Source organism: Ciona robusta, chromosome 10, assembly GCF_009617815.1.
Source record: "Ciona robusta chromosome 10, ASM961781v2".
In the NCBI taxonomy this organism is placed as follows: Eukaryota; Metazoa; Chordata; class Ascidiacea; order Phlebobranchia; family Cionidae; genus Ciona; species Ciona robusta.
The window spans coordinates 2,942,092-2,960,882 of NC_143244.1; the positions used below are offsets into that span (position 1 = coordinate 2,942,092).

Below are 18,791 nucleotides of genomic sequence, written 5' to 3' on the forward strand. Positions count from 1 at the left end.
AAGGTGTCTATGCGACTATGCTCACATTATCTCGTCAACGTTTTGTGTTTCGGGGACGAAAACATTTCACTTTGATCATTCATGCGTAACAAAGGGCAAAATTGTTTACCGATGTCCTTGTATTGTTGTTCATCAATTTTTAAGTTGTGACTTCAGAAATTGCCGCGTAACTAGTTTACATCGGGTATCTTAGCAATCAACAGCTGTTTGTTGATTTCATTGGTAATTTTACACCGAGTCCGCAACGTTTGAGAAAAAAATCTTATTTTCGATTCCCATTACAGTTTTACTTTTATTATTCGTACGTTCTCGATTTGTTTGTCCCTTTTTAACTTTTTTCAAGCGTAAAGTTGGTAGAGCTGTATAAGATTCGTTTACTTTTACGTTGTAATGCGAAGCAGTGAGCGTCGGCGTAAAAAGGAACTGAACCATGGACCAAGTTACAACAGATTACATGGAGCACCTCCAAGTGCTCGGTTAAGAGCAAGCGCATCTTCGCCATCGTTTTCAGGGACACGACCCAGAGTTCGATTTGACGAGGGACCTCACGAAGTTCGTACTATTGGTAATAAATTTATAATGTTGTTCTTATAGTAATGTAAATGAGGTAATTTGTTAGGTAATGGGGAATTCTGTCCCAATGTCACACAAGAAACTTGTTGTAATTGCCATCTCACGAAGCGTGAATCGCCAGCACAAATGCACGGTTGACGTGTGTTTATGTAATCCTTGTAAGCAATATAGAGCCAAAAAACGCCTAAAGCACATGTTTTAACACTTAAAATATGAATTCTAATATAAATTTTGTTTTATCGAATGAAATCTAGGAGTTTATGTAGAAATTAGTAATATGACTAGTTTTCAGCGTACAGTGTGAATTAACAGGTTATTTTTCCCTGGCAGTCAATACTAGCAAGTAACAGCAATCAGCTTAGTTTTTCAGAATAGTATATGCTTATCACTACGTATCTACAAAACAATAGGAACTTTATTTATATTACCACATGGCTGGATTTGCAGCTCCAAACTGCTTAAATACTGGCAGAAAAGGTGTTCTCATGTTTTCAAATATCTTAAAGGACCCGTGGTTGTCCTCAATGTCACTACAATATTAGGAAAGTTTTACAAAGATACCTTATGTTCTTAGTGGCAAAGTGCTTAGCATGCCTGCCTCCGACACATAGATGATGGATTCAAGGCTGGTCGCTGCTATCATTGTGGGCATATGGGTCTTTGGGCAGGACACTTAACAGCAATTGCATCAACCCAGTGGTCGCTAATTGGTTGTCCAAAAAAACACTAATGGGTTGCCCAATAATAAATAATAATAAACCCATTTTATGACGTAGCAATCCTAACTTCATTTTCACGCCAAATAAACCGACCACATTGATGCATTTTGTACGTAAATAATTCTCTGTGTGGTCAAGAGAATCAAGATTAAAGTCTACAAAGACATCTCTTATTACTTATTAGTATTTGTAAACTAATGAAAATAGATATATTAACAATGATATTTAATCTGTGAAATGCTTGATCACAAACATTAAGAAACAAAGTAACCGGTATTCAAACATATGTTGGCTAAATAATCCACATGTGAATCGCCATTATGACGCAAACTATCAATGTGTGAATTGCTATTATGTCGTAATTAAAGGTTTAAACAACTGCTATTATGATGCAATAAATCCATGTGTAAATCCATACTATTGCGTAATAAATAGGCTGTCTGGTGGGGAAAACACCATATATAAACATAAAGCAGTGTTGGAAACGATTTAGACCGTTTATTTCCGCGATATTTTGTTCTAGAAACCTATTACTTACGACGGATGGGTTTTCGTTTGTATGACAACCACACACTCGCGCGGGCTCAATGAATGCCGCATAGCTATTGTGACGTCACTCGCCGGGCACTCGGACTCGACCGGGTAATGTTTCTCATTACCCTGACTCAGTGTTGCGATTGGTTACCAGGTGTCGCCAAGCGCAACTTTTAGAAAGTATTCATCGTAAAGAGACAATCCTTTACCCTACTAACTTTGCCTTTACTTAATGGCAGATGTGAAAAAGTAAACATTCAACCTGTTTTTAAGCACCTGCAGGCTAAATAATGAAGTGTAAGTCCCTATTATGACGCAATGAATTGACGTGTGAATTGCAATTATGTTGTAATTAACTGCCAGGTCAAACAGTCGCTATTATGATGCAATGAATCCACGTGTGAATTCCTAATATTTCGTAACAAACACACTGCTGGCTAAGGAAAATATCTTAAATATAAAGAATCAATACTTCTGGAACAGATTTAGGTTGATTATTACGGCCCACAGCCCTAAATCGTTTAGAATGCGATGCAGTGATGAAACATTGTCTGTTTAGCAGTAATATTGTTTGTTTAACTGAAATCTTATGCAGTAATAGAGAGAGAATAAACCAAACCCGCGTTGCAACTATAAGTAATGTAAAAAAATATTTCGGCAATAGGAATCACACTATACAACGAACGTTTGGTTAGTTAGTTAAAAAGTTCCTGTGAGGCAATAATTGAATAAGAAAGTCGGTATTATGACGTAAATAATCAATGTGTGAATCCCTACTATGTTGTAACAAACATTAGGTTTGTCTGGAGTAAATCCTGCGTAAATAACTTTATTACGAGTAGCATAGAATCTATACCATAGATTAATGTTTCTATCACGGGCGAATGCAAGTGGTGAATTAAAGCTTAAGAGTTGATGAGTAGTTGTCCTGAAGAATGTTTTACCAAAACATAAAAGGACGTATTTTTAAATGCATCCAAAACAATCTTGGTCAGATTTTTCTGTGAGTAATTTGGCATTTAATCGAAAATGAAGAGCGTTTTAATGAGAGACGACGATTTAGGATACAAAATAGACAACAACGAATCATTTTATGGGGACCGTGGCTCGCGCCGAAACTCGGTTTCGTTTTTGACGTCGCTCAACTTAACAGTTATTGCCGCGACAAAAAATGTAAATAACTTAAGTTGGAAAAATTTGTCGCTGAGCATTGCTAGCGAAAAAACGGCTCAATCGCAGCTCTGCCCGGACATGCCGAATTTTAATTTCTTCCCATGCCTAATCAACATATCCATTCAACAGATTCACAACAACAACCAAAATCAACGTTTGTGAATTTCTTCGGAGATCATAGAGCGCCCTCAAGTGATGTAGAGTTGGAGGAAGTAATGCGGCATTATGGGATTAATGATGCCAATTCAAATAACATTCCATCCTCTTCACCACTACCTAAACCAACTCCATCAAATGGTGTTTGTTTCAATTATATCTTGTAACCGATTAAACATACCTCTAGATATTAGGATGTTCTTAAAGAGTTTCGTTCAACAAAATCAAATGTTATACAAAGCAATATTCATATTGCGTACATTTATTACTTGTTTATTTGGCATTCAATCCTTAAACCTTATAATGTATCTACATCTTCCTAAAATTGTATTCCACACACAGAACATAACCAAAGGCTTGCATCTGTTGCTGTGAGTGTTTCAAGTGGTCTCGGAAACTTTCTACTTGCTTTCCCATGTCAGGTTCTCAGACGGCAGTGCCAGGTATGTATCAAAGAACAAACAAATTTTCTATATATATAGTTTTATATAGGGAAGTGCCAATTTACAAAAGATTCGGGTTCGTACGAACCCGAATAAACAGAAACGCTATTCGCACGAACCCGAATAGATTCGCGTGTGACGTCAGCAACAAAGTGTGACGTCAGCAACTTCACGGTCTCTTGCGTCACGTATGTTGTTGAGCTACTTAGAGTTGGCACTTTTGTTCACTTAATGCACAGCGCTAACTTGTTCATAAACGTAAACCCATTCGTATACCTAATTCAACTCGTTCGTAATAAACTAGGTCAAAGCGTCTGATCACGCGTCCACCGCATGTCATGTTTATCAGGCGCGTGTAACGTCGAGGTTACTTTAGGTCACTTACGAGTCAACGTGATACACAAGTAAACTGCTTTAGCTGATAAATATAATGTTTGTTTAATGGAGGGGAGGTAAAATTTATTTGAAAACAATTACAAATTAACCAATTAATTAATTACAAGTTCACTAATAACTAATTAATAATAATTAAGCAGGTAGTTTGATTTTTATCCGCTATATCAGATTTTTAGGTTTTATTTAGTCAAGTTATTTAGGTGCATTAAAATCTCGGTAATCGGCAACTGTAATTTACAAAATATCGGTGTCGGTTTGAATATTGGTCGGGCTCTACTCAATGTGTTGCAATAATTAAAACGCACAATCAAAGGGAGATTATTAAAGCATCGTTAAAGCGTAGTTAAAACAAAGTAGACTCCCGGTTTCTTTCTCACATTCCATTTTTTCCACCGTTAAAACAATAACCTTGCATCGTCTTCTGCGCATATATACCACATACTTGCTTACGTCACACACGTGTTACGTCATAGACGGCATTATTCGCCGGGGAATTCCACGTGCTGTGGTGCAATCACGAAAGCAACCTGTTGTGTCGACGAGTTGAGCATCAATATAAACTGATATATTTTATGACGTGCGTAATAAATAATCGCACACGAATCTTGCGCAATATTCGGGTTCGCGCGAATATCAAAACTGTGCTGTTATTCGGCGAATCTATTCGGGTTCGGGTTCGCCTTGGCACATCCCTAGTTTTATATAGTCTGTGTAACTGTAGCAATATTATGCTATTTGGGTAGGCTATAGATTGTAATTGTAAAGAAAAAGGTTGTTCATGCAGATTAACCATGTGGGAAGGAAATATCATCTCACACCTTTCACCATTATAAGTGTTGCAGCAAACCTACAGAGAGCTCAGGTAAGTCATTTTACTGGCTTCAATTTTACTATAAACATGTACTCGTCTGTTAAAACCCTAGAGTTCGGACCACGCTCATACAAGTTGGTTTTAAAAGAAAATATACACCTAATAAATGCTATCTGTAGTAATTTTTTTTGTGAAAAAAGGTATTTGGTTTGATTAGAAAAGCGTTGTAAAAAGTGGCAAAAAATCCGCCCATTGTTGCATCACTCGCGGGCACTATGACGTAAATTACGTCCTGATCTGTTCTAATTGATCAACTGATATAAGCTTTGCTAGCGGAAAATCCACTGATGTTTGCAGCAAAATAGAATGCACTGTCGACATAGCGTTTTCTGTTTGTTTTAAATTAAGAAATATGCAAAAGTATTGCCGTAGCCTGATTTTATTTTAAAATTATTGTTTGTTTTTTTTAAATGTTTGTAACTGTATTACACCATTTAAATTTGTCAGTTTACTATAGTATTTTTATCTGATAAAGTGACATTAGTGAAGACTCTAGTTCACTAGCAATAGGTATGTATAGAGCCTTTCCAGTTTCAACCTGTACCTCCAATAAGTGTTGGGGAAGTAAGACAGGCCAAGTATACCTACCATGAAAACAGGTGATGTTGAGCAAATCAAAAATACAAATTGGTGGCTGGTGGGTTGACTAAGAATATCATATAGCATTTATTAAAAAATATGAGATTTAATAAGTCTGTTGGTTAAAGTGTTCACCGTCTTTTTTCGTTAATGTTCTGAAATTTGTGTAAACACATATGTGTTGCAAATATGGTATTTTTGACTGAGACCCGAGCATGGAATACAAATTTAGTGAAATCAATTTACGCTAAGATAGTGTTTATTGTTGGTCTTTGTACCAAAAAAGATGATCAATCACATTTTTATGGCGTTTAGTTTGCTTAGACAGTATCGCTGCACAGTTGATGAGAACTTTGTTCGATCGGTACGGGAATGACTGGAAAGAAAAAAAGAAATGTACCGTCAGTACTGATCAAAAGTATAAGCGAACAACATTATAGTGACAGTTGAACAATATTTGCAAGAATATTTCATCATTCAGTTTTAAATAGTCTTGTTTCATACAAAATGTGATTCATGCAAGAGTTATGTTGTTTTAAACTATGTACATTCAACATTACTAGAAATACACATTTAAGTATTGGATTATTTTCACTGTTTTGAATAAAGAACGTTTATACCAGAAGAATTGTTTCTTCTGTGTTCTTCTGCAGTCTCCAAATAAATTCTGCTTCGCCTACTTGATCCGACAAGTTTCCTTACATATCCTGTTGTGAACATCGAACATGTAATAGTAAAAACGTCTGAAGTAAAATGTGCACCGCAATCATGAAATGACCGATGTAATGTAGCTTGCTTCTTTTTAAGCTTTACTCTTCCCTGGAAATAAAAAAAATTATATATATATATATGGCTTTACAGTCATTCTTGTCTTGCTATTTTTAACACAGCACCAATCAGGCATGATTACTCGACTTATAGTTAACTCCCATATGGTAACTTTAATTACCGTTATATATATTTTCTTATTTTGTCTATGGAATATGGAAAAAAACGAATAGAATTTAATATCTGAATCCTTGAAAGTCACAAAAACTAGTTTCTGTAGGCTGTTTTGTGTGGTTAAACACTATTTTCTAGGAAGTAACTTCCAATAAGTTGCTGAAGCCATTTAAAGTATTGTTAATACCTTAAAAAACGTTTTACTTGCTTATCTGTCAAAAAGTGTACCAATAAACGATAGGCCAGGTTTTTCCCATAAACGAAATATTGTAATATGACATCACAGTGCCCGCCAGTGAAGTTTTTTACAACTTTAAAATTTGATTTTTTAAACAGTCATAACTTTTAAACTAAAGCAAATTTTCACAAACTAGCTGTTAATTTAGCATCAGTAGACATAAAAACTTTGTTCTTATGCAAAAAAACTGCACAAACATGAAAACCATGGGCCTTTTTAAGATGGCTTCTGACTTGTCAAATTGCTCTGGTAAACAAATGTAAAATACACAATTAATTCCCCAGGGAGTAACTTGCCTTTGGAAAGGCATAGGTAGCAGTCTTTGGTTAAACGCAATCGAAATCAGCAGCGAGTCAATTGTGAGTGAAGTATCATCTGGTAAACTACCAAAGGATGTTGGTTCCAATCCATCGATTAAAAGGCTTTCCTCTCATCTGGTATTGAAGCTTATCTCATCTGTTTTAGTGTCACCGTTTTTCTCAGCACATCTGGTTGAAAGTGTGCAGGTATTTAATATCTGTCTGTGTAAGATTTTATGGCTGGTTTTACTTATTTCGCATATCTGTACAACTTTCAGAGTGAAATAACTTCAGAAACACCAGGAATATTCTCATGTTTAACTGACGGGGTTTTTCGCTTGTTTGGTGTTGGAAGAGTGCAGAGTCCATTGTTGGTCCCGTTTCGACGTCTCATTCTCCCCACTGTGTTATACTCACTACTGCGGTAAATTAAATGATTCTAAACTCTTAAGCGAACAGATGCATGCACTTGATGTGTACAATATAAATTTGCAAAGATTTGGAAGACGGTATTGTCTAATCATAAATCTCACAGTTTCAAACATTCCTTTTTTCTTTGTTTGTACAGTATTTAACCCCTTCAGTTTAATGCTGGTAATCTGCAGTCTTGCTGAAATAGTCTGTGTCCCTAAAACACATACAATGTTTTTACTATCACAGCAAATTATAACATAAATGACAATAATGCACTTTACAGATATGTCTTATCAGCTTCACTTCAGCAACTTGTCCTCTACCTTATGAGGTTGCATTCCAGGCGTCAGCATGAAAAGCGGTTAGCAAGGCTACAACCCCGGTCTCCTGTATTTCAAACAGAAGAACCTCTCATCAACCCGGCAATAACACCTGATAGGAATTCCCCTTCTTCACTACTAACTGTAAGTTTAATTGTCACAGGGAGTTCTGGTGTGACATTTTTAAAAAGGAGTTTAAACCCATGCTTGTAAAATATAAGGAATCTCAATGATTAATGTGGCGAATACGATAATACTTTTACTCTGCTCATTTGTATACGCCTGTAACAGTAGGGTAAACCCATTTTAAGTTTTAAAACTTGGAATCTAAAACATATAATGTCACTGTGGTTCCAAAACCTGTAACAATACATGTATGTTACCAGTTTACTTTACATTCAGGAACATTACCCAGAATTGGTGTCCGGGTTCGTGGCAGATATGATTTCCGACATAATGTTGTATCCAATGGAAACAGTGCTACACAGACTGCATATACAGGTGGTTGTTTTATTGTTTGAATCTTAGTTTATATATTGTTCCGTAAACAACCGTTGTTGGCAGTTTGTCTAAGGGATATTTTATGTTTTTAAAAGTTCTTCCATACTATTAGACGCATGTGTCTTTGGATAAGTAACTTAAGAAACTCCGATACAGTGATTACTAATGGGTTGTAACACCCTGGGTAATGAGCCAACTCTGGCATTATCTCGGGTATCAATGGCATCTCACCCACATAGAATAGAAAATATATCCAAAGGTTTTTACTTTTTATCAATACTGTTCTCACAGGGCACACGTACCATCATTGATAACACAGACACGGGTCGCGGCTTCATGCCTGTAAGCTCGAGACATGAAGGTTTCTTTGACTGTTGGTCAACCACTGTTACACATGAAGGTTACATGGGTCTATACCGGGGCTTTGGGGCGTTAACAATGCAATATTCATTAAGATACGCAGTTTTAAGACTAACTAAACTTATTCTGCAAGTTGCTTCTGGTTGTTGATTGTAAATGATGTAAATGACTCCCATTTGTTATTAAAGTAACATTTTCATTTATTACTTATAAATATTAATGGTTATAACTAGCTTGGCTGATAAAAAATATAAACCAATTTTTTATAAGATATATCTGGTCGGGACTGCTATTTCTTGCAAAAAATGTTGCGTTTGTACAGTAAGAATGCAGTTATTTAAAAAGTGCTCAACTTTTGGAAAAAAATTGTTTTTTTCTTTAAAATATTTCTCTTAATATCTTGCTATGATATGCTCTTCTGTGCCTCTTCATTCATTTGCTTGAATACTTGTCTTAGTTTGCTTGTGATGGATTGTTAAAGAGTCCGGCCCACGGTTCTCATGGTTGCGCAGTTTTTTGCATAAGAATAAAGTTTTATGTCTACTGATGCTAAATTAACAGCCAGTTTGTGAAAATTCGCTTTAATTTAAAAGTTATGAACGTTTAAAAAATCAAATTTCAAAGTTGTAAAAAACGTCACTCGCGGGCACTGTGACGTCACAATGCAATATTTCGTTTATGGGGAAAACCCGGCCTATCAGCGGTTTATCGTTTATTGGTGCAGTTTTGATAGATAAGCAAATCAAAACGTTTTTTAAGGTATTAACAGTACTTTAAATGGCTTCAGCAACTTATTGGAAGTTATTTCCTGGGGATCAGTGTATAACCACACAAAATAGTATACCAAGCTTAGTGGAGAATTAGTTTTCGTGACTTTCTAGGGTTCAGATTTTAAATTCTTTTTCTTTTTTCCCTATATTGCATAGACTATATTTATATCTGTATTTAAAGTTACCATATAGGAGTTTACCATAAGCGGAGTAATGCATACATTGGTATGCCGGTCATCTCATATTTGTAGTGCACATTTTACTTCATATGGTTTTACTATGATATGTTCTCATTAGGATATGCAAGTAAACTTGTTCGGATCAAGTAAGTAGCATTTATTTGGAGAGTGCAGAAGAACACGTCCACCATCTGGCTCAAGCATTCTTTATTTAAAACAATGAAAATAATCCAATACTTGAATATGTATTTCTAGTAATGTTGAATGTACTTAATTTAAAACAACATAACTCTTGCATGAATCACATTTTGTATGAAACAAGACCATTCAAAACTGAATGATGAAATATTCTTGTAAATGTTGTTGAACTGTCACTATAATGTTGTTCGCTTATACTTTTGATCAGTACTAATGGAACCTTTCTGTTTTCCTTTTCCAGTCATTCCGGTACCTATCGAACAAAGTTCTGATCAGCTGTGTAGCGATACTGTCTAAACAAAATAAACACCATAAACATGTGATTGACCAACTTTTTGGTATGAAGGCCAACAAATCAACAATAAATACTATACTAGAGTAAATTGATTTCACTAAATTTGTATTCCATGCTCAGGTCTCAGTCAAGAATGTCATATTTGCAACACATATCTGTTTACACAAATTTCAACAAATTCAGGAAAAAAGACAGTGCAAACTTTAACCAACAGACTTTTTAAATGTCACATTTTTTTAATAAATGCTATTCTTGGTCAACCCACCAAATTGTGTTGTTGATTTGCTCAGCTTCACTTATTTTCCATGGTCTTGGCCTGTCTACTTCCCCAACACTTGCGGGAAGTACAGGTTCAAACTGGAAAGGCTCAATACCTATTGCTAGTGGACTAGGATCTTCGCACTTCATTAGATGAAATACTTCTACCTGACTATACATCACACACTGACACTTTTACATTATTGTTAACTGACAAATTTAAATAGCGTAATACACTTACAAACAATTTTTAAAAATATTAATTTTAAACTAAAATCAGGCCACGGCAATACCTACGCATATTTCTTAATTTAAAAGTAACAGAAAATGCTATGTCGACGGTACACTCTGTTTTGCTGCAAACAGCAAAGCCTAAATCAGCTGATCGATTAGAAAAGATCGTGACGTAATTTACGTCATAGTGCCCGCGAGTGACGCAACAATAGGCGAATTTTTTGGCACTTTTTAAAACGTTTTTTTGGCCAAACTAAATATTTTTTTTACAAAAAATTACCACAGATAGTATTTATTAAGTGTAAATTTTCATTTAAAACCAACTTGTATGAGCGTGGTCCAGACTCTTTAATACCTGATTGTTATTCACTATGCTTGGTGTTAAATACAACTCGTAACGATAAAAGCAATTATACCTTGGTTTCGTAAACAATGTGTGTTTTACTGCTAGAAATGCTAATGCTAAGAGTGAGACTGAGATGTATAAAACCTGCTGTAGTCTAAGCCAAGGCTCTTCAACCGGTGTACCCTAGGATGCACCAAGTTATCAGTGCAAAAGGATAGACAAGGGTGCACAAACTTCAAACATTTTCACCAATAATATTCTATAATTCAGTTGTGAACTTTTTTTTACCAAATTTAGCCACTTCCCTACAGTTATTTTACATGCATTCTATATCTTGCATCACTGCGAATTTCGGAACTATTTCTATCTTCCAACCGCAAACCACCTGTTCCTAATGATTTTGATTAGCGGTACTTTTCGACTAAACTAGAACTAATTCTCGTACGCATTTAACTTTGATTACGTCATTAGTTTCACGTTAAAGTAATCAGGGCTGCATGAGTACGTCGCAACAGGTTTCACCAACCCAAAAAAGGCTGAAGAACACTGGTCCAAGCAGTCTAATTAAGAAACGGCTTATCAGAGTACCTTTTTATGATTCCTTGTCGTAGAAGACGAAATATTGGTACAATATTTTACAAGAGTAGCTATTTATAATATTACTTATATCTGATGGGAACAACGCCAAATTTTAATGGAATGGCATGCTTCCAGTAGCAGTATAGGCCTAAGCGACCTATAGTAGGGATTTAAACTTATTAGGGGTTTTGGTTGCACATAAAAGAAGCAGAGAATGCTAAAAGCAAAGAGCTCGTCGGTACTGGACTAAAAAAATCAGGGCTTGACAAAGCGGATACAATCTGTTTTCAATGGTAAGGAACGACGTAACTACAGACCTACGGAGTATCATGATTGCGGTACCGTGCACAAGGCGCATTTAGCATATTGTAGGTTTAGAAATTAGATCAACTAAGGCAAATATTTAATTTGTATTTTAAACAGCATATTTTTATATCATAAAACATTCAAAAGATTATATCATAATCTAGACGAATACGACAACATTTGTATTTAAAGAAAAGTCGTAGATATATGCTGTTGTTCGTAGTAAAAACATTTTAATGTAATATCCGGTGGTAGATAGTATACGTACACTACAACGTCATACTGATGCTTCAACCAAATGTCTGCCGATAACCATCACAAACTGCTTGAATATAGTATGTCATGCGTGCTATATGTTTAGTGTGTTTGTACAAAGCCTGGTTAGACAGCAGAAGTGCATCGGATATAAGTTTTTTCTTATATTAAAAACAGAAACCAACAAGTGTTATTTTGTGCTCTATGATAATATAGTACTGTGGAATGAGATGGCACACCATTAGCACATAATATCCAAATATCCTGATCATGCTATTTAATTAATTTATTTAAACAATTATTAAAGGTCTACTGGAGTCGCTAGGATGTGGTTTTACAATTCTTTGAATGTTCTTTGTTTATTACCAAATGGGACGAGAGAATAGAATGAAAATGTGGCCCATCTTCCCCCACCCCATGCAGCTAAGGGCAATAAGGTGTTGGCTTTGAAGTCACTGAGCTGTGACGACTGAAGCAGTGACTGATGTAAAATAGCTTCGCTACGTTATGTACACAGTTCACTGCGTCAAGTATGTGTTTATCTATATGAAGTATAGGAATGTTGTTTTATATATTGACAAATCAAATATTGTTCTTTTAACGACACCTACACTTATACAGGTTAGGTTCAGTTAGCTTTGACATAGGCCAAAATGAATGTCCTTGGTGATAATTTCGCTATAAAGACAGTGATCATGCGTGGTATTGCATCAACGTTAGCGGGTGACGCATTGCGCATGAATGACGTCGAGCCTGTCGACATGAAGAAAGCAATGGAGCAACATGAAACTTATTACAAGATTTTCAAGTAAGATTCTGCAACAAATTAGGCAGCCCACAAAGTTTCCTATACGTGGTAACTCGTAAGCGGGTACAAGATATGTATGAAACAGAACATTCGTGTTATAACGACCTTCGTTTTCCCGCCGCTCTTAAATTGCAAGTATAATTACATTCAAGCGCCGACAATAAGCAGGCGTTATACACGATGTTTCTTTTAGGAATCAATTACAACTTAACGTCATAGTGCTGGATGCTGACGACTCACTACCTGATTGTGTTTTCGTGGAAGACCCAGCAGTTGTGATTGGACAAATTGCTTTAGTCACCACACCAGGTCACCCAAGCCGACGAAAAGAAGTAATATCGTATAAAGTTAACTAACAAACATTTCAATAATCACTTCTAATACGATACCAAATATCGAATTTATTTAAACACCGAAGAGAAGCAAATTACCCGCAAAAAGACAGGCTGCTAGCCCCACAAAGCTTTAACGACATACAATAACATTGCAAAGTTTAAAACATACAAGTCCGTAACTCAAACGCAATGCAAACACATCCTCGTGTTGTGTTAACTTTAATACAACAAGCGACAGCTTTACATGTAACACAGCAATGTGGTCTATCTTTGTTTCATGAATCCCAACACACAAATCTATCTTATTTATAACAGTGTGACGCCATCTTGAAAACGCTACAGTCGTTCAAGGATATTGACATTAAAATAATGAAACATATTGACCCTGCAGCGAATCTGGATGGTGGAGACGTGTTATTCACAGGTAACAAAAATGCCAACTTTCCGTTTACAATTAAATACTTGGCAAACTGTGACCTATATCCACAACCCCGGTTTGCCGCGCTGTAATATGCACATATGTTTATTTTAAGAGATATAGACCAAGGCATTACTGCCAAAAAAACAAAGTGGGCTCTGAGATCCGCAAGGAATCGGTTTTCTATTAACCTCCATACGTTATTATTGTTATTAAATTCGCTAAATGTCGTAATTTAATTTTAGGAGACGAAATATTTGTCGGTTTGAGTAAAAGAACAAATGAAGCTGGTATCAAAGTTTTGGAAGTAGCTTTCCCCGACTTCTCAGTGATTAGCATATCTATCCAAGGCAGCCTCCACTTAAAAAGTGTTTGCACACTTGGCGGACGAAGAAAAATACTCATTGGATCAGATGAAACATCAACTGACGTGAAAACTGTAAGATTATCTGTAAGCTTGAATGAACGAATTGTAACTTACTTTATCCTCGCGTGGCCGGAAAACGACAGTCGTTATAACACGGGTGTTCTGTTTCATACACCTCGTGCCAGCTTACGAGTTACCATGTGCATGTTACTTTTTAGGTGATTATTTGTTTGGATTTTTTTCAAGTGACCTGCCCAAGGACACATATACGCCCACAATGATAGCAGCGTCGAGCTTTGAACCCAGTTGCTGGATATAACTACAGCAGTGATTCATTCATTATATAGTAGAATGGGGGAAGATGGGACAATTTGTCAAATGAGACTTTTTTTTTAATTTTATTTTTACGAACCCCCATTTAATGATATTCAGGAAAACATAATGTTACAGAATTATTCGACAGTAATGTCACGACTTTATAAAACGCGCGTCAAGGCTTATTAGCTGTTTTAAAAATTAAAAAAATTATGTAAAATAGAAACCGTAGTTTTTGAACAGGTAAAAACTGCGAAATAGTAAGATGTTAATTGTGAATGTCGCAAAAATAATACTAAAGCCGATTATATTTTGTAGTTTACAAGTGTAAACGATAAAACTAGTTTCATAGCTTCATAAAACAACCCTGAACATTCCGTATACAGTTTAATTTTGCCTCATAAAACTAGTTTTAGTTTTGCAAAAAAGCTGAGATATATGCATAGGGAAGATAAGCAGGGGTAAATAGGCTTTTAATTTGAAATAAAAACAACAACAAAGTATCGGTTTTAAGTTATATGTATAAAGTTTACATGGCAAAGAAACTAGCACAGCCTGTTAAATTCGGTGGGTTAACTACAAGTTGCAGAATACTGCTAATGTAAATATATTTCAATCTAGTGTCTCATCTTCCCCCACATTGTAGTTTTGGCTGTTTTCATTGCCAAACTTGTAAAAGTTTTTATTTAGTAATTTATACCTCAGGGATTATTCAACTATAAGATACTGATATAATAAAAAAAATAATATTTTGAAAATATATTCGAAATTCAGACATTTGCACTTGGAGATAATTTATGAGAAGTAGCTTGTACAAAAAACAATGTCGTACTGTAGTAATACCCAATTTGTGACAAAAATTTACCTTTATGAATATATTATCAATTTTCTGTTATTACAAGTTTATATACGTTTGTAAAATACAATATTTATCAATTGATGTTCGAACAATACCCATCGTCGTTGTGCTTAAGTGTCCCATCTGTTTGTGGGTTATACCACAAATTAGTACTATCATGGAGTTATTTAGCGCACACCAGATGTAATTTTAGCGATTCGAAAAGACACAGGGTAAGACGGGACAGTTAAAAATCGCAATATGTTATCCTGTTTGAAGAATTGATGTTTTTTAAACAACAATGGGTAGCCTATAGAACATAAAATGATAAATAGTGTATCCTAAGACATCATACAAACTTGTAACAATAGAAAACTGGTAATAACTGTGAATAAACTTTTTTGCAATAAATAGGATTTTACTTTTTTATGTTATGTCCGGCGCCGTGGCAAAGTGGTTAGCGCGCCTGCTGCCTGTAACCCAGATGTATTGGGTTCAAGGCACGTCGCTGCTACTATTGTGGGCGTACGTGTTCTTGGGCAAGACACTTAACGGCGATTGCTTCAACGTAGAAGACGGGACAAAATTGTTTTTTTTTTAAATTAATAGTAAAATTAACAGCCTGTGCTATAGTTTCTTTATCACGTAAGCTTTATAAATAAAAATTTTAAAACATTATTATTACTCTAAGACATATTGACCCTTACCTATTTTCTGTAATACTTTAACATTTGTTTTGTCTATCAGCAATTGAGTAAGCCCGTAAAAAGAGATTTTTTCCGTCTGCCCGGACCGGTCTTCCTCCACTCGCTATATATCTCTACGGGATCAAACCAGAAAAAGGAAACTTGTTTAAACTACCGTAATAGTCAATGACCATGTGTCACTTTTTACGAAACGAACATTGTTTATTTTTTTAGCAAATTGAGAAGAAATCTTCGGTAAAGTACGAGTTCCTTGAAGTAAAAGACATACCATGCTCTGCAAACTCGGTGTACTTGGAAATAGACGGAAAACCAACTTTAATTCATCCAAGCACCACGAAATACCCACTCACTGGACAGGTATATTGTCATGGAAGACAGATATCGTATTTTAAAATGAAACGTACAATAACATGGAATATTTTTATTTATAGTAGGGGGAAGATGGGGCACCTTTATCACGTAATATCCAAATATTCGGGTCGTGTTTTAAACAATTACCAACGGTCTATGGGAGTCGTGATGATACAGTTTTATAATTCTTTGTATGTTCTTTGTTTGCTACTAACTTGGACGAGAAAATAGAATAAAAATGAGTCCCATCTCCCCCCACCTCACTATACTTCTTCTAATAACGAAGTTCAGAATTTAAACAGCAAAAAGAAGGAAATTAGCAGCAAAACAACAACTATACTTAAAAGTGTCAAGTAAAAGTGTGACACAATATAGAACACCGTCACAACGAAAAATCCTATCTTTAATTTAAATGTTCAGGTGTACAAAGATCTACAAAACATCCGAAAAATCGAGTGCGACCTCAGCGAGTTGTCAAAAGTAGATGGCTGCTTAACATGCTCGAGCCTATTGTTGACAGTTTAATTGACAGTTTAATGTCTGAACAAAAACTGAACAAAATATGTTTATAAAAATTGAAAATACAGATAACAAAAACGATTTTCAAGCAAAATAATATAGTAGGGTGGGGAAGATGGGACACTTTTTTAGACGAGACTCTTTTTAATTTTCTTTTTACGCACCCCCCTTTAATGATAATCAGGAAAATAAGGTTACAGAATTATTTAACAGTATTATCACGATCTTATAAAACGCCCGTCAAAGCTGATTACTGTTTTTAAATATTAAAAAAAATATGTAAAATAGAAACAGTAGTTTTTCAACAGGTAAAAACTGCGAAATAGTAAGATGTTAATTTTGAATGTCGCAAAAATAATACTAAAGCCGATTAAATTTTGTAGTTTACAAGTGTGTAGTTTACAAACAAATTTTGTAGTTTACAAATTCAGTCATTTGCACAAAGCCAATGATTTATTTAGTTTGCGTGTGCAAACGATTAAACTAGTTTCATAGCTTCATAAAACAACCTTAAATATTTCGTACAGTTTGATTTTGTCTCATAAAACTAGTTTAAGTTTTGTAAAATAACACTGAGATATAAGCATAAAGAAAACAGGCAAGGGTCAATATGACTTTAATTTGAGATAAAAACAACAACCAAATATCAGTTTAACGGTATATATATAAAGTTTACATGGCAAAGAAACTAGCACAGCCTGTTAAACTCGGTAGGTTATCTATACAAGTTGTAGAATTCTGCTAATGTTTCAATTTAGAGTCCCATCTTCCCCCACATTGTAGTTTTGCATGTTTTCATTGCCAAACTTTGAAAGATTTGCTTTTAATTTAGTTTATTTTATACCTCAGGGGGTTTTCAATTATAAGATACTGATATAATAAAAAGATAATATTTTAAAAATATATTCGAATTTTGGTCATTTGCACTTGGTGTTAATTTATAAGAAGGGGCTTGTGCCAAAAAACAGAGTAGTAATACCCAATTTGTAGCAAAAAACTTTATCAATAGTTATTATCAAAAACTTTATCAATAGTTATTATCAATTTTCTGTTATTACAAGTTTATATACATATGTAGGATACAATATTTATCCATTGTCGTTCAAACAATACCAATTGTTATGCAATAATATAATGTATATAGTAGGATGGGGAACGATGGGACACCTATTCGTTTAGTTTTCTTTTTTCATTTGTTAGTAAGCAAAGAACATTCAATGAATTATAAAACCGTATCTTCACGACTTCCGCAGACCGTTGTTAATCGTTTAAAAGACGATCAGGCTATTTGGATAATATGTGTTAAAGGTGTCCCATCTTCCCCCACTCTACTATATAGGTAACATGTAAAAACTATAGCAGTAGGGCAAGAAAAAAAATGTTTAAACTTAATTTTCAAAGCGTACCGTATTATTTCGTGTTATTTACGTATATTCCTTTTTATAAATACACTTAATAATCAAAATTACCAATGATTTCAAACTGTCCCATCTTATCCTGTGTGTTTTCGAATTTGTAAAATTTCACTTGTTGTTCGTATAGTTAAATAACTCTTCGTGTGTTTTATTATATTTTATTAAATTGATGTCAATTAATAAAGGAATGATGGTACTAATTCGTGGAAAAAATATTTGGCAATATGTGCTTAAGTGTCCTATCTTCCCCCATTGTACTATATCTCATTGTGAATATTTGTTCGACTACGTTAGTGGAAATCACCTATTCTTTATCTCAATTTCTTTTGTGTATGTTTCCAGGGTAGCAGATATAAATACACCGGGAAATTTCCAAATTTCAAAAGAAACTGTTAGAATATTAAAAACCGAAACAATTTTAAAATAATAAAAATCCAGCAAATTGCAACAAGATTTAGCGTAGTCATTAAAGTTAGAGCAGTTTAAGCTTAATGTTGAGTTTTAACTATGAAATGTTGTTTGATTGTGGTAAGCTTTTATTCTGTGATTTAATACAATTGCGAATCACCCAAAACGTGAGTAACCGATTGTTGTGGAGTGGTACAACAACGTGAATACTCTTACGTTCAATTTCCCCACACTCTTCTCTAGTTGTAAGAAAAGAGATAATATAATTTTCTGTATTTCGCAAGTTACAAAGAAATGGTACTTTATACTGTTTGCTGCACATGTAAGTAGTTGTATTGAATTGTTTAACAAAGGAACCCCTAATTTGGGGCA

The 18,791-nt window shown here is 34.8% G+C and overlaps 2 protein-coding genes across 5 annotated transcripts; both read left to right on the forward strand.

Annotated features, from left to right (window-relative positions):
* The first annotated feature begins 137 nt into the window (after window positions 1-137).
* LOC149729553 (mitochondrial outer membrane protein SLC25A46-like) lies at window positions 138-10,885 on the forward strand. Its single transcript, XM_089886728.1, has 9 exons — window positions 138-565; window positions 3,129-3,296; window positions 3,498-3,598; window positions 4,779-4,856; window positions 6,909-7,130; window positions 7,202-7,347; window positions 7,621-7,801; window positions 8,060-8,158; window positions 8,450-10,885. Exons 1-9 carry the CDS (start codon window positions 391-393, stop codon window positions 8,666-8,668), a joined length of 1,389 nt encoding a protein of 462 aa, XP_089742854.1. The 5' UTR covers window positions 138-390; the 3' UTR covers window positions 8,669-10,885.
* Window positions 10,886-12,528: 1,643 nt separating this feature from the next.
* LOC149729554 (N(G),N(G)-dimethylarginine dimethylaminohydrolase 1-like) lies at window positions 12,529-18,753 on the forward strand. Of its 4 annotated transcripts, none has more exons than XM_089886739.1 (6): window positions 12,531-12,746; window positions 12,940-13,078; window positions 13,397-13,505; window positions 13,745-13,938; window positions 15,940-16,083; window positions 18,354-18,753. In XM_089886739.1, the coding sequence occupies exons 1-6, from the start codon at window positions 12,592-12,594 to the stop codon at window positions 18,405-18,407; spliced, it is 795 nt and encodes a 264-aa protein (XP_089742865.1). In that variant the 5' UTR covers window positions 12,531-12,591; the 3' UTR covers window positions 18,408-18,753. The 4 variants fall into 4 exon arrangements, with proteins under 4 accessions (XP_089742863.1, XP_089742865.1, XP_089742866.1 ...); XM_089886740.1 differs by lacking the exon at window positions 18,354-18,753 and adding an exon at window positions 16,158-16,296; XM_089886738.1 differs by lacking the exon at window positions 18,354-18,753 and adding an exon at window positions 16,498-18,347 and having other exon boundaries at window positions 12,532-12,746.
* Window positions 18,754-18,791: the final 38 nt, after the last annotated feature.